The following is a 25,636-nucleotide window of genomic DNA, read 5'->3' on the forward strand; positions in this document are numbered from 1 at the left end:
ATGTCGTTCATATCACGATAACGATACATATCACGATACAGGCCATTCATATCACGATAACGATGCATCTCACAATATATGTCGTTCATAACACGATAAAGATGCATATCACGATACTGGCCATTCATATCACGATAACGGTGCATATCACATATATGTCGTTCATATCACGATAACGATGCATATCACGATACAGGCCATTCATATCACGATAACGATGCATATCACAATATATGTCGTTCATAACACGATAAAGATGCATATCACGATACTGGCCATTCATATCACAATAACGATGCATATCACATATATGTCGTTCATATCACGATAACGATACATACCACGATATATGTCGTTCATATCATGATAACGATACATATGACGATACAGGTCATTCATATCACGATAACGATACATATCACAATATATGTCGTTCATATCATGATACCGATACATATGACGATACAGGTCATTCATATCATAATAACGATACATATCACAATATAGGTCCTTCATATGGCGATAACGATGCATATCACGATATAGGTCATTCATATCATGAAAGCGATACATATCATGATATAAGTTATTCATATCATGATAACAATACATATGATATAGGTCATTCATATCGCTAAAACGATACATATTACGATATATGTCATTCATATCACCATAACAATACATATGATATAGGTCATTCGTATCACGATACTTAGCACGGCACAGCACATTTTCTGTAAATTCAATGAATAAATACTTCATATAAAATGACCACATGGAAATGCCTATTTCTTATTACATTTTGAATTATATACTCGAAAAATAAAAGGTACTTGCTCATATTTGATTATTTTTCTCCTTTTATTTAGAACCTTTGTGCAAATTTTCAATTAAGCATGTAACATTAATGTAATATAAAACATTAATGTATAAAATATAAAAAGGTAAATATAAAATGGCAGTCATCGCCTTCCATCTTTGGGATTCTGTGACGTATGGCGTGCCGCAGGGCAGAAGCCTCTTGCAAGCTCTGAGTCTGGCGTTTGTTTTGAGCACTCGACTGTGCTTTTGCAGCTCTCATCTGTAGACTGTCTCCATGCTGTTTGACAGGATTCTTGCTTAGGCAGTAAAATAGGCTCGTGGTGTTTGAGTCTTTTGTACAAGTACATTTTTCCAGTCCGTGTCAGACTTTTCATACCCGAACCACGTCCATATAGTAGAAGCAGCCCCTCTTTTCAGTACAATCTCCTCGTTTTGCCCTGGTTGGTCGGGGTTACCCTGTTCTGCCTTACGTTCACTGTCCTCCATGTTTGTTAGTATTGCCTTCATGCAAATTTCCTGCCTGTGTTCGTGCTGTGCAAAGAGCGGAAAGGGTCGTCCAAATGACGAAAAATATTGACGTAAAGAGTGTGATTTGCGACACAACGAAATAAATGATAGCACTTAATATGAAACTATAGACGTTTCTTTCGTCACACGATATATATAGTCATATCACACAGCCCTACTTGTATGTGTAGTACCTATAATATAATATATATATATATAATCCCTGATGTTTATTGACAGCTGATGATTGCTTATGGCATGAAACAGGCTTGTGCTGTCTCATAAAGAATTTACTTGACTCACTGGATTATTTTGCTCATTTGTTGAGCACTTTCTCTACCGTTGAGTAGTTCTTTTAACAAAGTTATATAGTATATATAAACTCTTAGCACAAAAAGTAAGGAAATTTGTGTTTGGTAGAGTATTTCTTTGTTGTAACAATGCTTCTTGGCAATAAATCTTATATCAGGCACCTGATTGTCAGCACCTGGGGTACCAGAGGCTCAAAACAAGAGTCAATAGCAACAGCAAAATAAGCTGTTTGGCATTGGCAGTGAAGATTTGGCAAATTTTTCATGGGTGCAACCCACATACTCAGCTCTGCTGCTCATCCCACAAATGCATGTTCCTTACAAATGTGGCACCATTTAAAAGGGAAATAAACAGGCTTTCCAACGGTATAAGATTTATTGCCAAGAAGCATTGTTACAACAAAGAAATGATCTACCAAACACACATTTCCTTACTTTTTGTGCTAAGTATATATTATTTTGTTATTTAACCCCAGCTATGGGTTAAATAGTGCCCCTGCCTAGTGGATACCTCGGGGGAGGAATAGGCTACAGGAGTAAACCCCTAGAGAAAATCAACGTCTACAGTGCTTTTGTTTTTCTTGCCCTTTTGTATGTGTTTAAGTGGGAGAGCACTGCTGATGAGGACCATCTAGTCATCCTGTAGGGGCCGAATTCTGTGGGTGCGAAGATGGCCGGTTAGTCCAATTTGCGCCCTGTATGTTCTTTGGCAGTGTGGGCATGGGATAGTGGGAGTAGCTGGAGGGTTGCTAGCACGGTCTTTCCTGGCCCGCCTGTGGCTCTCTGCTGCAGCAGTCTTGGCAGCCTCATATGTGTTGGCACCATTTCGGACAGCTGCACGCCCCTCTCCTCTGTTCAAAGCTTTCTGTTCCCTTGTGTCGTAGTTGATGGTGAAGGCCTTTAACGAAACCTTCAAGGTGTCTTTGAAACGCTTGTTTTGACCACCATGGGAGCGTTTGCCTTGCTTGAGTTCACCATATAACAGTTCCTTGGGGAGCCGGTGGTCTGCCGTGCGAACTACGTGGCCCACCCAACAAACCTGTGATTGCATGAGGATGGTGTGTATACTCGGCAAAAACGACGATATATATATATATAAAATAAATAAATTTTATATAGGTTTTATATAAGCAATATAAAATTGATTTATTATATATTTTTTAATATCTAATTTTATATGAAAAAACAAAAATGACGATTTATTATATATATATAGAAAAAGCGCTATATAAATCAATTTCATTTAGCGCTTTTCTAACACTCAAAGTGGCTTTACAATAAACGGGGGGAAAGAAGACGACTGATAAACATAACACAGACATACAGGGGTGGATGGGAAGGGGGCTACGAGAGGGAGAAGCGGCAGCCACACACGACATCAGCAGTACTCCCCCACTTAAACATGTACAAAAGGGCAAGAAAAACAAAAGCACTGTAGACGTTTCTGTTTTTTCTGTAGGAGTTTACTCCCATAGCCTATTCCTCCCCCGAGGTGTCCACTAGGCAGTGGCACTATTTAACCCATAGCTGGGGGCTGGTATATATCCATCCATCCATCCATTATCTGAACCGCTTATCCTGTTCTCAGGGTTGCGGGGATGCTGGAGCCTATCCCAGCAGTCATTGGGCAGCAGGCGGGGAGACACCCTGGACAGGCCGCCAGGCCATCACACAGGGCCCACACACACACACAAACACACCTAGGGGCAATTTAGCATGGCCGAGTCACTTGACCTATATGTCTTTGGACTGTGGGAGGAAACTGGAGCACCCAGAGGAAACCCACGCAGACACGGGGAGAACACAGAGGACAACCCGGGACAACCCCCTCAAGGTTGGACTACCCCGGGGCTTGAACCCAGGACCTTCTTGCTGTGAGGTGACCGCACTAACCACTGAGCCACCGTGCCCCTTTTATATATATATATATATATATATATATATATAAAGGTCGAAATGATTAGCCCCCCTTTATGAAATCAAACAGAACCCTTAACTTTTCCATGGAAATGAAAATAACCTAAGTGTTTATAGTTTAATTGCTTCCAATAGAACAAAGACCAAATCTCCACTAAGCTTGATTAAGATATTTTACTGATGCGCTGAATTGAAACAAGAAAAAACAAAAATGACAAGGCCAAAATTATTAGCCCTCTGACAATTGATAGTCAATAGCGAAACCTTTCTGACTCACAACTGACAACAACCTCTTATGGTAGTTCCTAACTACACATGTCTCTTGAGGGATCTTAGCCCATTCTTCAATGGCAAATTATTCCAGCTCATCCAGATTGCCTGGTTTTCCAGCATGAACATTAACCTTGAGCTCCTGCCACAGATCCTAAATAGGATTGAGATCTGGGCTCTGAGAGGGCCACTCCATGACCTGGATTTTGGTGTCCTTCAAAAAGTTTTGGACCAACTTGGATGTATGCTTCGGGTCATTGTCTTGCTGGAAGATCCAGCAGCGACCTAAAACTAGACTGGCAGCAGATTTCTTTACACTATCCTTCAAAATGTCAACATAATCTTCTTTCTTCATGATCCCGTGCACCCAAACAAGGTTCCCTGTGCCCGAAGCAGCAGCACAGCCCCACAGCATTATGCTCCAACCACCATGTTTAACTGAGGCAACTGTGTTTTTAGGGTTGAAGGCCTCTCCCTTCCTTCACCAAACAAAAGCAACATCCATGTGCCCAAACAGATCATGTTTAGTCTCATCAGACCAAAGGACAGACTTCCAAAACTCATGCCCATGTTTCAGATGTTCACAGGCAAACTTCAGTCTGGCTCTGATGTGCCGCTGTGTGAGCAATGGAGTTTTTCGTGGATGATGACCTCGAAGCCCACCACGATGAAGAGCCGCCACAACAGTCTTCCTTGAAACATCAAGTCCAGAAGAGGCCAGTTCAGCAACAGTCATCTTGGCAGAGATCGGGGGATTGTTGTTGACATCTCTGACTATTTTCCTCTCCAAAGTTTTTGAAATCTTGCACTTTGGATCAGGCCCAGGTTTGTTTCTAACAGAATTTGTCTCCTTGTGCTTTGCAATGATGCAACACACAGCTGTTCTAGACACTGGAACGCTTGGAAATGGCAGTATAGCCTTCCCCCTTAAGATGAGCATCCACTGTCCTCTTTCTGAGTTCCAGACTGATTTCTTTACTTTTTGGCATGATGAAATTACTTACCAAGAATTTAAGAGTAGTCCCTTTCAATCAAGTGTTCAAGTGCCAATAGCCCTGTTCATTTGAGTCCCTTAAGTAAAGTTCAATGCTGATTGATTGCTCAGGCGTGGTTTGAAAGCTGATTGATTGCTCAGGTGTGTTTGAAAGCAAAAAAATCACATGGGGGCTGATAATTTTGACCACCTCAATTTTCCCTACATTTGGTATAAAGCAAACCTGAAGATTTATTTTACATTCCAAAATGTACCAAATAGGGGCCTTAACATTGGTGAATGTTTTACTACGTAAAGTTTTATGAATGATGCAAACATTGGGCAGAATTTTAGGGAAATGTTCCATAGTTCCTTGGGGGCTAATAATTTTGACCTTAACTGTATATATGGCAATGTGATTGATATGGAATATGAGTGGATACTTCCCAGTGTTGTCTCCTGTTTCGTCCATTCCTAACATGCACAGACGGTCAGTCATCACCACTGATAGTTGTCAGTTCATGTATCTGTACAAATTCAAATCTCTTAAAATGAGGTCTACACCTCCTATTAGTTTGACATTGAGTTTTCACTTGGTTTACACTTGGAAATAATCCGATTCCACCAGCAGGCGGGTGGAGGGGGATTCTGGTTCTTTTGGACTGTGAGCTGGCTTGGGATTTTATCAATATTTATTCAGCGCAGAGATTTTGACATAAGTGAGGTGTGGAATGTGAGTAGACATACGACACAGTATTTAAGGCACAAAATATCCAATATCTGGGGGCATATGGCATTTTTATCAGCCAGCGTTTTCAAAGTGGAGGAGTTAGAGTAGAGTGATATTTTCCCAATAGATTATGCAGCATAAATCAACAGGAGGGGATTTATGCAGGAAAAGCTAATGCAGTTCCTTTCATCACTGCATGGATATAAACAGGCTAACCTTTTATGATAGCATCCACTTTTTGAACTGTGCACGTTTTTTAACTGCGTGGGTTTCCTCCGGGGGCTCCGGTTTCCTCCCACAGTCCAAAGACATGTAGGTGAGGTGAACCAGCATTACTTAATTGTCCCTAGGTGTGAATGTGTATGTGTGTGGGCCCTGAGTGATGGCCAGGTGGCCTGTCCAGGGTGCCCTCCCGCCTGCCGCCCAATGACTGCTGGGATAGGCTCCAGCATCCCCGTGACCCAGAGAGAAGGGTAAGCGATTTGGATAATGGATGGATGGATGGTGTATGATGTGTTGAATCAGCTGCCTACCGTCTGCTGCAGCTGGCGGATGCGTCTCAGTGCTGCTCTCTGCTGCTGAGTGGCAGCGATGCGCCGGTGACGGCGGTGCCTCCTCAGCTGGTTATTGAGGTGCTCCACGCAGTCGATCTCCGCCTGAGGTCTAGCTCTGCCCTGAGAGAGGAGAGGAGAGGAGAAGGGAAGAGGAGAGAAGAGAGGAGAAGAGAATGTTTATATTTTTGTCCTTAACACGCGTAACTTTAAGATAGCAGGTGCTCCTGAAGTAAATATCTGTTAAATATTGTGAAAAATTAACATTTTAAATAATGAAAAAAACTTGTATTGCCATTTAGAAAGTGTGTAAGAGAAAACTGAGGGAACGTGTGTGTGTGTGTGTGTGCGCAGCACTAACTCATTGTGACAGCTTGGTATCTATGCTAGTGTTTGATGTTTCATGGTTCACTGCAGCTCTGCAGTCTGAGCTCTGCACACAAACGCTGGGCCCTGACTACAGCCTGCATCCTCCCTGTCTTCCTCGTCCCCCCCAAAGGGTTCCCACGAAGCAGAAAACGCTCCATAAAGCTGGCTCCCCACGGCATTATGAAGGCACACTGAGTAAACCAATCATTGTACTTCAAGTAACATGGTATGCAGATACAGTAAGAAAACTTCAACACCATGTCCAACAAACTGCCTTCAGCTGTTTGAGTCTTTCATTCTTCCTGCCTCTTTTTTTTTGTTTTTGTTTCCAACATTCCAATTCATTCTCCCTTTATTTCCAGATTTTTGCAGTGATGGAGTTATACAGGGATGGCTGGGTCAGCCTTGCAGGGTGGAGGGCCCGGCGGAGGGCCGGCCCTGCTGGGCAGAGGGTCTGGCAGAGGGCCGGGGCTGCAGGGCAGAGGACCTGACGGTGAGCTGGGTCTGCAGGGCGGAGGGCCCGGCGGAGGGCCGAGGCTGCAGGGCAGAGGACCTGGCGGCGGGCCAGGTCTGCAGGGCGGAGGGCCGGGGCTGCAGGCCCGGCGGAGAGACAGGGCTGCAGGGCGGAGGACCTGGCGGAGGGCCAGGGCTGCAGGGCGGAGGGCTCGGTGGAGGGCCAGGGCTGCAGGGTAGAGGGCCCGGCAGAGGGCCAGGGCTGCAGGGTGGAGAGCCCCGCGGAGGGCTGGCCCTACAGGGCAGAGGGCCCGGTGTAGGGCCGGGGCTGCAGGGCGTAGGGCTTGGTGGAGGGCCAGGGCTGCAGGGCAGAGGGCCCGGCAGAGGGCCAGGGTTGCAGGGTGGAGAGCCCGGCGGGAGGCTGGCCCTGCAGGGCGAAGGGTCCGGCAGAGGGCTGGCCCTGTAGGGTGGAGGGCTGGCCCTGTAGTGCGGAGAGCCCGGCGGAGGGCTGGGGCTACAGGGCGGAGGGCTGGGGCTGGGCTGCAGACAGAGGAGAGCGCGGCAATGGGAGTGCTACAGGGACTGAAGGTAGCGGAGGGACGACAGCAGCTGAGGAGAAACAGTATTAGGAGAGATGAAGAATGTGAGGAAAAAAAAGGACAACGTAGGCTAGAGATAGAGAAGTGGGGTGGAGAAGAAAAGTGGATGCATGATGAGATTAGAAAAGAGCACAGGCATTCTTCTGTTGCTGCTGGGGACACACGGCATCGAGGGGGATGATGGTATCATGCAGCGCTTGCAGCTCCCAGGACCTGCTGCAACAGGCCGGACGGGAAGGAAGGAGCGGACGAGGAGGAAGCAGGGCATATACACAGCTCGAGAAGTAATGCAAATAGGAAATATGAAAAGCATGAGTAGCTGTTCAGTGAAAACTGAAACAAAACACTCCTAAAGCTCTGCTACTATAAATCCTCCATTGCCCTTACACACAAACACACACACACACACACACACACACACACACACACACACACACACACACACACACACACACACACACACACACACACACACACACACACACACACACACACACACACACCAACAGTTAATTTGAAATTGTAAATCAATCAAATTTCCTCTGAAGAATAAATTACAAGTGATGAGAGCTAAACGCTCTCTTGGAGGGATGAGTAATAAAAGAAAGGAGAACAGATATTATTTTAGCTTGGCTCGAGTCACCCGTGTTGAAATGACTCGCCGTATCTCCACATTCTCCTGACTTGATAACCATCAGCATGTCTCTGTGTGTCTGTGCCTGCCATGAGCTGCTCATCACCTCAACACACTCCTCCTACACACATCCCCCCCCCCACACACACACACGCCTCCCCTCTGCCCTAACAAAGGCAACGTTGGATGGGTCAGAGCAGCACAAAATCGCCTCATGCTATAGTCGTGATGTTTCCCCCGACATGCTGCCGGGTTGTTTGGTCTTCAGCTGCATGACTGCTGAGATAAACCGACAATATCACAAGGTCATACGCACCACAATATGCATTTAAGGGACATGTGTTCTCCAGAAGCCATAAGTAAACACGGTCGCCATTATAACCTTTTGCCTATTTTCTAACCGACAGCACAGAAAAAACACACTTCCAAGGACAGTCCCAACACTACACCCCGCACATGAGTCACAAAATTGCAAATACTTATACTTTATGTTGCAGGTACAAATGCTCCCATGAACTGGGGCATTCCGAGTAGTGTGGCGGTCTATTCCATGACCTACCAACACAGGGCTCGCTGGTTTGAATCCCCGTGTTACCTCCGGCTTGGTAGGGCGTCCCTACAGACACAATTGGCCGTGTCTGCGGGTGGGAAGCCGGATGTGGGTATGTGTCCTGGTCGCTGCACTAGCACCTCCTCTGGTCAGTCGGGGCGCCTGTTCGGGGGGGAGGGGGAATTGGGGGGAATAGTGTGATCCTCCCACGCGCTACATCCCCCTGGTGAAACTCCTCCCTGTCAGGTGAAAAGAAGTGGCTGGCAACTCCACATGTATCGAGGCATGTGGTAGTCTGCAGCCCTCCCCGGATCGGCAGGGGGGTGGAGCAGCGACCGGGACGGCTCAGAGGAGTAGGGTAATTGGCCAGATACAATTGGGGAAAAAAAAGGGGGGGGGGTGCTCCCATGAACTGTTCAAGATCTTAGTAATGAATAATTTTAGACCTTGTAAGCATGGGCATGTGATGTATAGATACATACCATGGAACTTGCTCATGTCAACAAGTTTCTGGAAAAGGTCAGCAATTGTTAAGGAAATTTGATGGTCTTGCTTGAGAGCACGTAGGCAGGGCAGGTATGAGTGCTGCTGGTACACAACCTTTGGACTTACTGAATGTCCTTTATTTATTTATTTAATTTATCCTGCCCCCCCCCTACTTGGCCAATTACCCTACTCTCCGAACCATCCCGGTTGGTGCTCCACCCCCTCTGCCAATCTGGGGAGGGCTGCAGACTACCACATGCCTCCTCCCATACATGTGGAGTCACCAGCCGCTTTTCACCTGAAAGTGAGGAGTTTCACCAGGCGGATGTAGCACGTGGGAGGATCATGTTATTCTCCCCAGTTCCCCCTCCCCCTCCGAACAGGTGCCCCGACTGACCAGAGCAGGTGCTAGTGCAGCGACCAGGACACACACCCTACACCCGGCTTCCCATCCGCAGACACGGCCAATTGTGTCTGTAGGGACGCCCGACCAAGCCAGAGATAACACGGGGATTCGAACCGGAGATCCCCGTGTTGGTAGGCAACTGAATAGACCGCCACGCCACCCAGACACCCCAACTGAATGTGCTTTTTGAACAAAACCTTGTGATTTGCAGTGGGTGAATTTTGTGTTCATACATTACCTTTTATTACAGGAAGACAAAGGGAGTTGCAGTGATTTACGATTATTCCTAACGAGTGATAAAATGAACTTTGCTTGCTTACTGGCAGGGCAGAGTCATCAGGGGAGTGCCCGGTGGCCTCTTCAGCCTCATATTTATAATAGTCAAGTGGAGCGCAGAAATACCCAGGCTGCACCTCTGAACACTGCCGACCTATTAGATGTCTCCTGCAGTCACACTGACCACTCTCCATCATGCACCTGAGGGCACAGACACACAAGCAGCAAAGGGACAGTTGTTTTATCAGTTCTCTTTTGCATTCTGGTGTAATATGATGTCTTTTGGATCATAGACACTCTAGACTGCCCTGTTCTTGAAAATGAACTTACATTTCCCTCTTTCGCTCTCATCAGATTCAGTCACTCAGCTGGCAGGCTTCAGGAACATACACCTATCAGCCAAAACATTAAAACCACCTGCCTAATATTGTGTAGGTCCCCCTCGTGCCACTAAAACAGCTCTGACTCGTTGAGGCATGGACTCCACAAGACCTCTGAAGGTGTCCTCTGGTATCTGGCAGCAAGACGTTAGCAGCAGATCATTTAAGTCCTGTAAGTTGCGAGGTGGGGCCTCCATGGCTCTGACTTATTTTACCAGCACATCCTACTGATGCTCGATCGGATTGGGATCTGGGGAATTTGGAAGCCAAGGCAACAGCTTGAACTCTTTGTCATGTTCCTCAAACCATTCCTGAACAAGTTTTGCAGTGTGGCAGGGCACATTATCCTGCTGAAGGAGACCACTCCCATCAGGGATTACCGTTGCCATGAAGGGTTGTAGCTGGTCTGCAACGATGTTTAGGTAGGTGGTACATGTCAAAGTTACATCCACACGAATGCCAGGACCCAAGGTTTCACAGCAGAACATTGTCTAGAGCAGTGGTCACCAACTCTGCTCCTGGAGAGCTACCGCCCTGCCGTTTTTCACTCCAACCGTAATTTAACACACAGAGTTGGTGACCACTGGTCCACAGCATCATACTCCCTCAACCCACTTGCCTTCTTCCCATAGTGCATCTTGGTGCCATCTCTTCCCCTGATAAATGTCGCACACACACCCGGCCGTCCACATGATGTAAAAGAAAACATGATTCATCAGACCAGGGCACCTTCTTCCATTGCACCATGGTCCAGTTCTGATGCTCACATGTCCATTGTAGGCACCTCTGGTGGTGGACAGGGGTCATCATGGTCTCTCTAACCCAGGGGTGCCCAACTCCAGGCCTCGAGGGCCACAGTGTCTGCAGGTATTTGTTGCAACCATGCACTACACCACCTGATTAAATGAATTCCTTTCCCTTCTTGGTCCAAGAGGTGAGCTAATTAGTTAAATCAGGTGGTGTAGTGCATGGTTGGAACAAATACCCACAGACACTGCGGCCCTCGAGGCCTGGAGTTGGGCACCCCTGCTCTATCCAGTCTGCAGCTACGCAGCCCTATACACAGCAAGCTGTGATGTATTGTGTGTTCTGACACCTGTCTATCATAACCAGAATTAACCTTTTTTCAGCAATTTGAGCTACAGTAGCTCTTCTGTGGGATTGGACCAGATGGGCTAGCCTTTACTCACCATGCGCAACAATTAGTGTTGGGTGCCCATGACTCTGTCTCCAGCTCACCGGTTGTCCTTCCTTGGACCAATTTTGGTAGGTACTAACCACTGCAAACAGCAAACACCCCACAAGACCTGCTGTTTTGGAGATGCTCTGACCCAGTTGTCTAGCCATCACAATTTGGGCCTTGTCAAAGTCCCTCAGATCCTTACGCTTGCCCATTTTTCCTGCTTCCAGCACAGCAACTTCAAGAACTGACTGTTCACTTCCTGCATGATATATCCCACCCCTTGACAGGCGCCATTGTAATGAGATAATCAATGTTATTCACTTACCTGTCAGTGGTTTTAATGTTTTGGCTGATCAGTATATATTGTCATGCTGAGCTGAGCATATCTAAGAAGACTTATACAGCAAGATTTTCCTTTCAAAACTACTGGGCGCACGCACGCACGCACGCACGCACATAGGCACGCACACACACACACGCTGAAGTGAAAAACAGTAGGAGAAATCAATACTTTGTGCTGTAAAGCATACCTGTTGTTATAGGCTCCACCGAAGTCACAGTCACATGGTCTGCAGCCAGCCAAGTCATTGCTGAGTCCCCAGTACTCAGGCTACAGGGGTGGACACGAATTATCACGTCAGGATGTATTTACATGTACGAGGAAGGGTCTGAGATTGTATTGTTGGATACCAGTATGTCTTCCTCTTGATTCATGTACTGTTTTCTTTGCATCTAGTCAGGATGTGCAATTTTTATGTGCAATACACCTTTGTATGAATACCACTGAGATATACTCTGGTAATTGTATTGTTCTTGGTAAATAAAGTGCGTCTGACTCAGATGCAAGAAAATACTTGGTCATAATCACACTAATTTGACCTTGTTTAATGGCAAAACCACTACAGTGTGGAATGAGGTGCTGTGCAGGCAAAAGCATGGGAACAATAGGCCTGACAGACATTTTAGCCAATGCTATTCTTACACGTGTTTTAACATGCAGCCTGAGTAAGACCAACTGAAACAGAACCAATAGCCCCAGGCTGAGCCTCTCCCAACCAAACCCACTGCAGACATGTTGAAGGAGGGAGAGGTATTACTAACCAGACACTGGTTGCAGTAGCGTCCAGTGACATATCTCTTACAGGAGCAGTCCCCGCTAATCTGGTCACAAGGCGCTCCCATCATGATGATCCCACGAGGATCACAGTTACACGCTGAGGAGACAACATGCAACCAGCCATATACACACAGTCACTAAAGAGTAATTGACAAGTTTCTAATTTCATTTATCATCAGTCCCACAAACACCAAGCCCTTTAGTGATGAGCTACCCCCCCCCCCCAACACACACACACAAACACACACTCCTACTTACGCTGGCAGCCCAGCGGGTCATTCTGGCTGAGACCGTAATAGCCCTCTTTGCAGTAGTCACAGCGTGTCCCCTTGACGTTTGCCTTACAGCGGCACTGGCCGGCAATCATCCCCATGTCCAGATCGGTGTGACTGTCACACACACCGCCCTCCTGCGACCCGACTGGGTCACAGTCACACACTGAGTGGAGAGAGGAAGACAGGCATGAGGAGATGGATGGCAGATGGTGAAAAAGTGAGGGAAGGTAAGAACAGAGAAAATGATGAAACAGAAAGAGATCAAAAGACAGAAAGGATGACATATGGATGGGTACAGGAGAATACAGTGATTAGGAATATAAGGATGAGAGATGTGAAGTGGAGAGCAAGAAAGAGAGACAGAATGGGAAGAACATACAGTGGGTGAGAGGTGAAAACAGAAACAAAATAAGACACACTGATAAAAATGTGTAACCAGACTTAATCATTATAAATGCTTGGCAGCAACATATATGGTGAGGTATTCAGTCAGGGGATAGTCTGTCAGACCGCCCTTGGTGTTACCTCTTTGGGCACAGCTCCAGGAAGGTCCCTGGGCCTGCTAGCCAATGCAGACCGGCAGTTCCAACAACACCGAGGGTGGTCTGGCAGCAGCCTCGCCTAGCCTTGACCGTGTTTCTAGTGTCAACGTGTGGAGTGCAGGGAGGTGTGTTGGAGGTGTCTGGCTGGGAGAGCTAGTGTTGGATCAGCTGAGGGAGCTTGGTCTGCTGCATGCAGTGGGCCCAGGGACAACAGCCCTGACCGGACCTACGCCCGAAGAGGAAATGCTGAGGGCGGTCTGACAGGACGTGGAAGCAGGGCAGGCTAAGCTAACTCCTAGCCATGTAGACCGGCAGTTCCGACAGTCATCCTGGCTGCCGTTCGTTCTCCTGGACAGTGATTTTTTTGCATTTAGTTTAGATATATGTGTTAGTTTGGATATATGTGTTCTTGTAGTTTTTAGATATGTGTTTTTGTCTTTGTGTTGCACTGCTGTTGGTTGGGGGAAATGATGTTTCTACCTGCGGTACTGTGTCTTAGAATACCTCTCTATAAGTCATTATACAGAGTATTAAAGAGAGACTGAAATTCCCTTTCTGAACACATTTTTTAACATTGAGAGTTTGAATCATAACCGAAAATAGGTGTGGTTTTATGAATTCAAAGCTATTGGCTACTGTCTAACTGGATGGGTGGGGCTCGGTACCACTCGTCACTTGTTATTTACAAAAAATGTCGGATAGTGAGAGCGAGATCCTCTGCGAGGATTAGTTTCGAGGAGGATTCGGTGATACAATGCTGGTGGCCAACCTGTTGACATACTAGCTAAAGGCACATCTTTATGTTTTAACTCACCCACACAGACCCGAGGGTCTCTGATATCCCGGCTTGGGTCCTTGTAGTAGAAAGGTTTGCACATCTCACAGTTGCGGCCCATTGTGTTGTGGAGACAGTCGTCACACACTCCTCCGCTGGCGTTGCCCGTGGCCAGGTACACCGCCATGTCAAAGTGACATTGGCTGGAGTGGCCGTTACAGTTACACTCTGGATCAAGAAAGGCACAAAACAGAAATCAACAGTGCAATTTTGTAAAATATGGGTGTTTAGAATTGATCTAGTATATTTATATGAGATTGTGTGTGTGTTCCGACCTCTGCAGGTGTGCGGGTTGTCGGCTTCGGCTGGTCTCCAGGGCAGATCATTGTGGAAGTCACGGCATCGTTCACAGTTCAGACCCTCTGTGTTGTGTTTGCACACGCAGCGACCGTGGATCTGTCCAATCAACCACACCACAGCAAAACACTTAATGAAAGCATGCCATTTCATGTTGTCATCAAGCAAAATCATGATTGTAATTACATAAATCATGAAAACAATTTAGGCATCATAAAGCACAACACCAGCCAAGTGACAAGTACTTTCTACTTAGATGGTAAGACTCAGCTCATAGGGTCAGGACGTGGATTAACACATTAGCATGTTTTCTGGATTGGTCTTCAGTGTGAATTGGAAATTGGAATATGGTACTGAGAAGGACACATGTACTGGGTAGTGGTTGATAACCCTGATGCATTGCAGACTGCCTCACCATGCCAGTCTCCCTGGTGTCCACTCCTGGTACTGGTGCACACTCTGATGCATGTCCATAGCAGAAGCAGCTCCCCCTGACTACTAGTTCATAAATGGCATAATAATACTTCTGCAGCACGTCAGGGCGACGGTCCAGCAGGTTGTCCCCCAGAGTGAGAAGCTTGGTGAAGTTGATGCGCAGGTTAGTGATGCGCAAGAGCTCTGTAGAGGAGAAAAAGAAGCCCCCTGACTGTTGTTTACTGTAGTTAATGCTGGAGATTGGATCATATCAGTGATACAAGGATGGAAATCTTGCTGCCATGCTTGCCCGTCCTTTGCCCTTCTGTTTCGGCTTCGGCGTAATTGCCCTCACCAACTACTTTGATGAGGAGATGACAGTCAGATTCCAAGCTCCCAGATAAAATCAGGAAGTTCCATCCCTGTCTGTGTACACAATGACCTTTAGCACTTACTATAATGTATTTTACGGAGTACTGAAACTCACCTATTATCATAATTATACTGCATCCAGCATACCCCAATTCCCTGTGTTCCGGACAGGCACTATAATATTCAGTTGATTTAAAGAATGTCTTAAGCTACTATTTCACTTTTCTCTGGAATGTTAATGACATAGAGTCAGTGTCTGACGTCATCCAGTGTAAACCAGTAAGTCTGTAACAGAGTCGTAAGCTTTAGAAGTCACTCTTTTGTTTTTCCCCTTTTTCCTCCCCAATTGTACTTGGCCAATTACCTCACTCCTCCGAGCCTCCTCCAAGCCTCCTCCAAGCCTTCCTGGTCGCTGCTCCACCCCCTCTGTCAATCCGGGGAGGGCTGCAGAGAGACTACCACATGCCTCCTCCAATACATGTGGAGTTGTATGCTGCTTCTTTTCACCTGACGGTGAGGAGTTTCGCCAGGGGGACGTAGCACGTGGGAGGATCACGCTATTCCTCCCAGTCCCTCCTCCCGAACAGGCGCCCCAACCGACCAGAGGCACTAGTGCTGCGACCAGGACACATACCCACATTCGGCTTCCCCCCCAACAGACACGACCAATTGTGTCTGTAGGGACACCCGACCAAGCTGGAGGTAACACAGGGATTCGAAGCGGCGATCCCCGTGTTGGCAGGCAACGGAATAGACTGCTATGCCACCCGGACGCCCTAGAAGTCACAGTTGAACACCCTTTTTTACTGACCTTGAATGTCCAGACTGTATGGGTCTTTCACATCAATGGCAGGATCCAAAACTTTATAAATCACCTGCAATGCAAACCACAAGTGTTGCAGCTTAAATACATATACCTAATATATGAAATCAGTTTACATTGTGAAAAATATAAACTGAAATCTTACATCCTTATGATAATCACAAATCTATGGGCATTAAACAAAACCCAAGTAGAAAATGACCAACAGTCTAAAACCAATGTGAAACTGGCCACAAAATTCATGAAAATAAATGCACGTCAATAAGAAATCTCTATATCCTCCTGAATCAGGGGTGATTTGCAGACGTCTACCATGGAGGCCAGTGAACGGTGAATTGCTGGTTGGGCTCACATCTGGTCTAAAAGCTGCCATCCACACTGCGGATGTATGCCAGAGTTTTAAAACTAGGCAAGATCACCGTTCTGACTCAACTGCCCTCCATCATTATCAAAACAGAACTATCTGGAATCATTTCTAACAAATCCCGCCTGTCTTCCATGAAGACTTCCCCCCAGCCCACAGCAGTGCAACACAAAGACAAAAACATATCCAAAAACTACAAGAAGTACAAGAACACACATATTAACACATATGTCTAAACTAACACATACCCAAAAAAAAAAAATCACTGTCCAGGAGAACAAACACCAGCCAGGATGACTGTCGGAATTGCCGGTCTACATGGGCTAGCAGTTAGCTTAGCCTGCCCCGCGTCCAGTCCTGTCAGACAGCCCTTGGTGTTTCCTCCTCGGGCACAGCTCTAGGCAGGGGCCGTGGTCCTTGGGCCCACCGAATGCAGCAAACCAGGCTCCCCCAGCTCTCTCAGCTATACACCCTCGACACCGAAAACACCACAGTCAGCGCCAGCTGACAGCTCTCGATGTTATCGGAACTGCTGGTCTGCATGGGCTAGCAGTTAACTTAGCCTGCCCCGTTTCCGCATCCTGTCGCAGCTCCAGGCAGGGCCGTGGTCCCTGGGCCCAGAGGATGCAGCAGACCAAGCTCTCCCAGCCGATCCAGCGCCAGCTCTCCCAGCCATCAAACGAAGACAAGACTTAAACTTAGACGCAGATGTGGACAAAGACACCGCATGGGCGGTAATGGGTGAGGCCGCCACAAACGTGAATTTGCACCGCCATCTTCCCACACCGGTATTGAGTGAGGCCACTGCAAATGTCGTGCCGCCATCTTCCCACACCGGAAGCGGAAATTATGTCACTATCTAACTTATCCCAAATAACCCTTAGCTCTGCCTCCCGGGCCACTTGCAACCCAAATACTAGATATGCTCCCAGACGCAGGCTTTAATATATGGAGGGGCAGTGTCAAACAGGCGGGGAACAGATTGGCAGAACACTGTAGACAGGCGGAAGGCAAAACCTGTATTTAGAGCACTAACGGAACAGATATGAGGACTGGGACAAAAAGACAGATTCTACCAATGGGCATGGATAAATGGCACTCTGACTGGGCAATGGGAAACATCTGGGGAGGACTAGCAGGAGCAATGAGGGAGTGGCAGGTGAGGCAGGGGTAAAAATGACAACCTGAGCCATCCATCGATTATCCATCCATCCATTATCTGAACCGCTTATTCTGCTCTCAGGGTCGTGGGGATGCTGGAGTTCATTCCAGCAGTCATTGGGCAGCTGGGGAGACACCCTGGACAGGCAGCCAGGTCATCACAGGCCGACAGACACACACACACACACACACACACACACACACACACACACACACACACACACACACACACACACACACCTAAGGACAATCTAGTAGGCCAATTCACCTGATTGACATGTCTTTGGACTGTGGGAGGAAACCGGAGCACCCGGAGGAAACCATGCAAACATGGGGAGAACATGCAAACTCTACACAGAGGACGACCCGGGACGACCCCCAAGGCTGGACTACCCCGGGGCTCGAACCCAGGACCTTCTTGCTGTGAGGCGACAGTGCTAACCACTGCGCCACCGTGCCGCCCAACCTGAGCCAAAAAAATAAACAAAAAAAAAACAAAACTAATCTACAAAATGAGCAGAGCTGCAGACTTATTTATCCCAACCCGGTGTCTCTGCCGCTGCTGCGACTTCTCACCTCTCCCTCAGTGGAAGGCTCGATGTCGGAGTAGCGCTCCTCACAAATGACGTCATTGATGTGTCGCAGGCCGTTGGCAGGGATGCTGGGGAATATCTTGGTGCAGTTCTGCGCAAAGTAGCGGTACGGACGCCAGGTGCGACCAAAATCGGCTGAGCGCTCAATCAGCATGGCTGCAGGTCGAAACGTCTGGGGAGAGAAAGCATTCTGTCTTAGTAACTCTTCATCTTATTACGGTTTCTTGATTCACTCTTTATTACGCTATTCATTTGTAATTTATGAAGCTTGACTTTTGATTCAGTATTTGGTGAATGTTTTTCATGCCATGTATTTTTCTTTAACACTGTCAACCCCACAACCCCCCGGTCGAGGTTTGCCACCGGAGTCGAGGCCACCGGGAAATGTAACTTTTGCCAGATTAAACCGGGTTAAATTTATTTTCCACTGAACAGCAGAATGTCCTGTTAATGATGAGGGAAATGTTTCTCCACATATATTGCTGCTACTTCTGTCCACTGGAACACGTGTCTGAGTTTCTACTCTATCAGCCTCCGTGTAGGTCCATGTGTAACCGAGGCCCGTGTGTAACCGAACATATTTCCGCCCGCTGCGGGATTCGATCTGGGGTTGTACTGCACCAAGAGGGGACATAGCTAACTGCTCGACTAAAGGGGGCCGACCCCCTGGCCAATAGGCCAGTGAGTCTTTTGTAGTTTTACTATAATCACCCTCTCTCGGAAGCGTGCCCTTGCGCTTTGTTATTCCCGCGCTCCGAAGAGACTTCCGAGGTTCTGCACGCTTCCGGACACTTCCAAATCCCGCAGCGGGCGAAATATGCTCGGTTACATTGGTGGCAGCGGTGGGATCCGGAAGTGTCCGGAAGCGTGCAGAGCCTCGGAAGTCTCTTCGGAGCGCGGGAATAACGAGGGTGACTACTGTAAAACTACAAAAAGACTTGCTGGCCTGTCACCAGGTAGTCGGCCCCTCTTAGTCGAGCGGTTAGCGATGTCGCCTCGTGGTGCAGTACAACTCCAGATTGAATCCCGCAGCAGGCGGAAATGTGCTTGGTTATAAAAATGGACCACACCTTCATGAATACATACATGCTACTTCTCACAACAGGTTTTTTTTCTCACTGTTCATCCTTTTTTCTATATTTTTTCTTAAATTAGCAATGTGGTAATATGCAGGTGTTGTTGCTCTTTAACTTTCTGGCACTGCTGACAATTCTGGCAACGCCGACAGGCTGTATTTATGTATTCATGACTGACACAGGTGGCTCCATCAATAAATAAGCACTGACACTTGTACATAGCTGTTGTCTCCTGAAATTACTACACAGACTGAGGTGTGTAGACTTTACTGCATGTTGGCTGTCAGGTAAGAGGAATTTTGATGCATGTGCCTTGGAATGCAGTGCCAGAAAAATGTGACAAGAGAAAATATAGCACACACACACCCGGCCAAGTCTGCAAACAGAAACACAAACAGACATGCACAAGCACATATCTTACCTCACACATCCAGAGGCACACACACATAGGCCCTATTTCTTTCTTGTATTTGTCTCTGCTGCATGCAGATAACACACACACACACACACACACACACACACACACACACACACACACACACACACACACACACACACACACACACACACACACACACACACACACACACACACACACACACACACAGAACACACACAAACACATACCTTGAACTTCATTATGAGATGTGTAAAGTGGAATTCAGCCTCCAGGTTCAATCTGATGCTCACACTTTCCTGTCCTGTGAAGGACACAAGAGTCAATATATATATATATATATATATATATGCATTAAAATCTTTTTTCCTGTATCCATGTTGATATTTCGCTCCTCATTAGTCGAGCACTCAACACCATTGATGGTTTTGGAAAAAAACAAAAACAAAAAAACCCGCTATATATATATATATGATATGATTAAACAAATACATATAAATATTAGCCACTATACTACCCCATAATATAGTTAACCAAACGTTAGTGAATGAGAAAAGTCTCAGTCAACTAAGTTTTGACCGGTCACTTCGTCGCAGAAAAAAAAGAAGCGGTTTGAAACATTTAAAATGTGTGCACGTACTACAGGAATCCTGTTGTTACTGTAATGGCATGGCTTTGAATGACAATCTGTCTTTCATATGATGTCACCTGTACTACCACTTTTCTTCTTCCAGTTTATCTCTGCTCTGTTTGTTTGTGTTGTTTGAAAAATTGCAAAACCCATTAAACAGATTTTTAAAAAACAATGTATGAGGGCTTTTAATTTGAAATGATGGACAGTTACTGTGTCGGTTATTGTGTTACAAGTTCACAAGTTGTGTGACGTTATACTGTGTTGAGATGAATTAACAGATATGTCTGTGTGGGTTGTTCCGACACATTCAGAACCATCCTTCATCACCGCTGTGCTGGAGCCGGAACCAGGCAGCCCGCTTCATGTGTGCGCTTTTAAAATGCATATTTCAAACACTCATTATTGTAGTTTTGTATTTCTCTGTAGCATTAACTATGCTGCTTATAACATTCTGTGTCAATCCCGGAACTCAAACCTTTTTCTGACGCCTCAAAAAAAGAAAAAAATTAAAATGATCACATTGGATTATTAAATCATTCAATTTTTTAATGATGCTATAGTTTATTGTGATTATGATTATAATGTTTCATGATATAGCAATAATCAATTCATACAGGGTTAGTAGTATACAGCTGTTCAAAAAAGATATCTACATATATATATATATATATATATATATATATATATATATATATACAGTATATATATTTAATGCACTGGTATTGGATTGGTACTCGGTATCGTCAGATACACAAGTTCAGGTATTGGAAAAATGGTATGGAAACATTTCTAATAAACGTGCACCGACTAGTCGACAAATAGCTTAAACTTATGGCTACTAGTCAACTGTTTGGTCGGGGGCAGCCCTGCTAGCCACTATAAGACAAGACAGCGAAATTAATCATCTTCATAAACACAATCCAAGAGCAAACATGTAAACATGTACACATGCAGACTCCAACAGTCACACGTGTGTGCAGCAAAGTGCAAACATTTTGAGCAGTGTTGTGAGGATGTAACAGCTACATTTATCACCCAATTTCCCCTCGAGCATGACGAATAAAGTATTTCTGACTGTGATTTCTGAAACTTGATAGTATCAATTTCATGCAGGACCCCCCCCCCCACACACACACACACATAGACGCACATGCACATGCACATACACACACACACACACACACACACACACACACACACACACACACACACACACACACACACACACACACACCCGTACCATTGACAGACTGCCACCAGGTGAGGTTTCCGTAGCCGTCCTTGAGGTAGATGACGTTGTCCACACGGTGGCTGTTCCTGTGGTGGTGAGGGTCGTAGTGGTGCTGCGAGTTACACTGGAAGCACTTGTCCGACTCCTGCAAACACAGAAACCACACTACTGAGCTACGTTCTCCAAAAACCAGTACTAAAACAGCTCCTGAATCTGATCATCGTCAACGTTTGAAACTGGCCACACATCAGCTTTTATTATGGTTTATAGATTATAAGGTGTATACCTCAGAAATGCTCCAGGTCCAAAGTGTGAGAAAATACTTCCCGTGTACCTTCCTGCTCCACCCGTCATTTCTAATAAGCTCCTGAGCAGTTTCAAACATTACAGGGGTTTCCAGTTGATGTGAATATTGAGACGGTCAGGTGTAGCAGGCCAGATAAGCCCCCCCCCCCGCCCCCACCACCACCAAACTATACCTGGGTATCGTCTGGCCTAGCCTAAAATATACCCCGGAGTGTAAAATAGCCCAGGCTGGTTTATAGTCTGGGGTATATTTTGGGCTTGGCCAGACTATAGCCCTCTAGTCAAGATTATACCCCCCCCCCGGGTTACAGAGGGCGCTATTTCAAAAGGGGTATAATCTGGCCTAGGGGGTATGAAATCATCTAGCCTAAATAAACTGGACTTGCTCATAATATACCTGGGCAGGCGCGGATCTACGGGGTGGCAAGGGGTGACAGCTGCCACCTCTGGGACACAGTCTTGCCACCCCTGTTGCCACCCCATTTATAAATCAGATAATATGTTTTTAAAGTATATTTTATGTACATGCATGGTGAAGGTCAATGAGACCCGCACCAAACTCATCTCAAACAGAAGTCGCCGATTTAGAATCCCCCTCCCCCTCACAGGCGCGGATCTACAGGGTGGCAATGGGGGGCAGCTGCCACCTCTGGGACACAGTCTTGCCACCCCTTTGCCACCCCAGGAAAAAATCTCTAGATCCGCCACTGTACCTGGGGTATATAAAATAGGCTAGCCCACTTTAACCCCAGGTATAGTCTGGTCAGGGGGTATATCTTGGGCTGTTACACCGGGTATAGCCTGGTCAGGGGGGATAACTTGGGCTGTAATACCGGTCCAGTTACGCAGTTTTTGGTTTATTTTTTGAGTTCTGTCAGACTTGACTGGCTTCAGTGTGTGGTGGTCTTCATCCTGTACAAGTGTGTGTGATGCAACTGTTCAGTCAGGTCAGGGCGTAGGGCCGGCAGGCTGTAATGAACAGCACAGAAAGGCTTAGCCGCCTGGGGAAACCTTCACATGTGGGACGAGGCCTTCTGTGAAGGTCCAGTGGAACTGGGACCACAGCCAAATGGACCTGAACTCTGATTTTACTGGGTCAAAAGGATTAGAAAAGAGAGAGCAAAAAATCAGCAAGGGGCTTTACTGAAACCAAGAGAGAAATAAAGAGGTAGACAGAGAGGGAGAGAGAGAGGGAGCAAGAGAGAGAGAGAGAGTGGGAGGGGAAGAGAAAGAGAGACAGACAGACAGACAGACAGACAGACAGACAGACAGACAGACAGACAGACAGACAGAGAGAGACAGAGCAAATGAGAGGGAGAGAGCAAGTGCGAGAAGTAAAGAGGTAGAGAAAGAGAGAGAAGTAAAGTGGTAGACAGAGAGCGCGCAAGAGAAAGCAAGAGAGGGAGAGAGAACGAGAAGTAGAGAGGTAGACAGAGAGAGAGAGAGAGAGAGAGAGAGAGAAGAGGTACACAGAAAGACAGAGAGAGAAGTAAAGAGGTAGACAGAAAAACCGAGAGAGAGAGAGAGGGGGGTGGGGAATGAGAGAGCGAGAGCAAGAAGTAGAGGTAGACAGAAAGAAAGCGAGAGAAGTAAAGATGTAGACAGAGAGACAGAAAGAAGAGGTAGACAGACAGACAGAGAGAGAGAGAGAGAGAAGTAAAGAGGTAGACAGAGAGAGAGAGAGAAGTAAAGAGGTAGACAGACGGGGGGGGGGGACCACAATGGAGCGGTGCAGTGAGCAGAAGTGCTGAATGTCACAAGTGAATCAAGCTCCTCAAGACTAATGATGAACGTCATGAGAAACATGCAGGAGAGAAGGAAGAGGGGGCATGAAGGAGATGAAAGTGTGTTAAAGTGGGTGGGGAAAGAGTAAGGAAGGAGGACGTGGGACATGTTAAATAATATGTGAAGATAGAGGCACAAGAAATTATTTTAGGGGTACTGAGAGGAGTGGAGAAGAGGGCTTAAATGGAAAGTGGGGGAGATGAGAAAGAGAGAGATAAAAAGAAAGGGATAGCGGAAAGCATAGGTAAGTAGCGCTATTATACAGTGAAAAGGAGACGCTGGGCGAGGGGTGAGGAAGAGTGGAACTGGGATGTCGGGAAGAGGAATGGGTGCACAGAGAGAAGCGGTGGTCAGTGGGAGCCAAAGCACAGGGTTTGAGGCAGGGGCAAGATGGAAACAGGGGGACGAGTGGATGTTGGCACGGGGTAACAGTGGATTCCAGGGCCGGGCTTCTTAACTAGGTTGTTGTCAGGGGCGATTAAGCCGCTAACAGCAACATGGCTGCCAAAGAAACTGGACCGAAAAATCAAAGAAATCAAGAGGAGGGCCAGTGTGTTGCTGGGTGTGTGTGTGTGTGTGTGTGTGTGTGTGTGTGTGTGTGTGTGTGTGTGTGTGTGTGTGTGTGTGTGTGTGTACGCTCACAACAACGCATGCATGTGCATGTAGTCCCATGCATGTTGGCATGTACTGCTGCAGGAGTGGGTGTGTGCATGTGTGTTTCTGCACGTGTGCTTGTCTTGTTCACCAACTGTCCCTAATCCATGTATAAATCTGCTTGAACCCTTATCTCAGGCCCGAGCTACTTCTGAGGGCATTCTTCTGTGAACAGTAGCCAAAACCATCTCAAAAGCCTTCCCTTCAATGAAAAACCCCATCAGAGGGTTCACTGGCAGCACAACACCACTAAAGGTCCTTCACCCCTTCACAATGTTTAAAACACAGAGGGACGTTTGATTGATTTTTTTTTGGGGGGGGTCCTTGCGCTCTTTGTTTTAAGGCAGAGAGAGCCAGAGCACAAGAATCTCATTGTGTTCCATACACAGGATAATAAAGTTGAATTTGAACTTGATCGTCAGAACAGAGGGGAAGACGGGGGGAAGAAAACACGTTGCCCTTCATGTAACTAATGAAGGTTAGCATCAACCATGCTTCAAAGCTCCTGCTGTTGACACACAAAATAAAGGAAATTCTCAATTAGATTTCACCTTTAAGATGTTAAATGGACTCTTTCTGTAACATCTCATCTAATCTCATTTCATCATCAGCCTCTTCTCCGGGGTTGGGTCGTGGTGGCAGCAAGTTAAGTAGGGCACTCCAGACATCCCTCTCTCCAGCAATGCCCTCCAGCTCCTCCTGGGGGATCCCAAGGCATTCCCAGGCCAGATTGGACATGTAGTCCCTCCAGCAAGTTCTGGGTCTACCCTGGGGTCTCCTCCCAGTTGGACGTGCTTCTCTCCAGCAATGCCCTCCAGCTCCTCCTGGGGGATCCCAAGGCGTTCCCAGGCCAGATTGGACATCTAGACCCTCCAGCGAGTTCTGGGTCTACCCCGGGGTCTCCACCCAGTTGGACGTGCCCGGAAAACCTTAAAAGGAAGGCACCCAGGAGGCATCCTAATCAGATGACCGAACCACCTCAATTGGCTCCTTTCGACATGAAGGAGTGGCTCTACTCCAAGCTCCCTCTGGATGTCCGAGCTCCTCACCCTATCTCTAAGGCTGAGCCCAGACACCCTACGGAGGAAACTCATTTCAGCCGCTTGTATCCGCAATCTCACCCTTTCAGTCACTACCCAAATCTCATGACCATAGGTGAGGGTTGGAACGAAGACTGACTGGTAAATTGAGAGCTTTGCCTTCCGGCTCAGCTCTCTCTTCACCACAACGGTGCAGTACAACGTCCGCATTACTGCTGATCCTGCACCAATCCCCCTGTCAATCTCCCGCTCCATCCTACCCTCACCCGTGAACAAGACCGTGAGACACTTGAGCTCCTT

The 25,636-nt window shown here is 46.8% G+C and overlaps 1 protein-coding gene across 1 annotated transcript in view; it reads right to left on the reverse strand.

Annotated features, from left to right (window-relative positions):
• The window catches only part of lamb2l (laminin, beta 2-like), a 77,744-nt gene that overhangs the window by 26,760 nt on the left and 25,348 nt on the right, over positions 1–25,636 (reverse strand). Inside the window, exons 4-15 of the mRNA XM_056302180.1 lie at positions 21,561–21,696; positions 19,917–19,990; positions 18,197–18,385; positions 16,084–16,147; positions 14,902–15,104; positions 14,465–14,585; positions 14,169–14,357; positions 12,796–12,975; positions 12,522–12,634; positions 11,951–12,030; positions 9,902–10,058; positions 6,067–6,207 (exon numbers count right to left, since the gene is read on the reverse strand). Coding sequence (XP_056158155.1) covers positions 6,067–6,207; positions 9,902–10,058; positions 11,951–12,030; positions 12,522–12,634; positions 12,796–12,975; positions 14,169–14,357; positions 14,465–14,585; positions 14,902–15,104; positions 16,084–16,147; positions 18,197–18,385; positions 19,917–19,990; positions 21,561–21,696 — 1,647 coding nt within the window. The remainder of the gene's footprint in view (positions 1–6,066; positions 6,208–9,901; positions 10,059–11,950; positions 12,031–12,521; positions 12,635–12,795; positions 12,976–14,168; positions 14,358–14,464; positions 14,586–14,901; positions 15,105–16,083; positions 16,148–18,196; positions 18,386–19,916; positions 19,991–21,560; positions 21,697–25,636) is intronic.

This window comes from Lampris incognitus, chromosome 2, assembly GCF_029633865.1.
Source record: "Lampris incognitus isolate fLamInc1 chromosome 2, fLamInc1.hap2, whole genome shotgun sequence".
Lineage (NCBI taxonomy): Eukaryota > Metazoa > Chordata > Actinopteri > Lampriformes > Lampridae > Lampris > Lampris incognitus.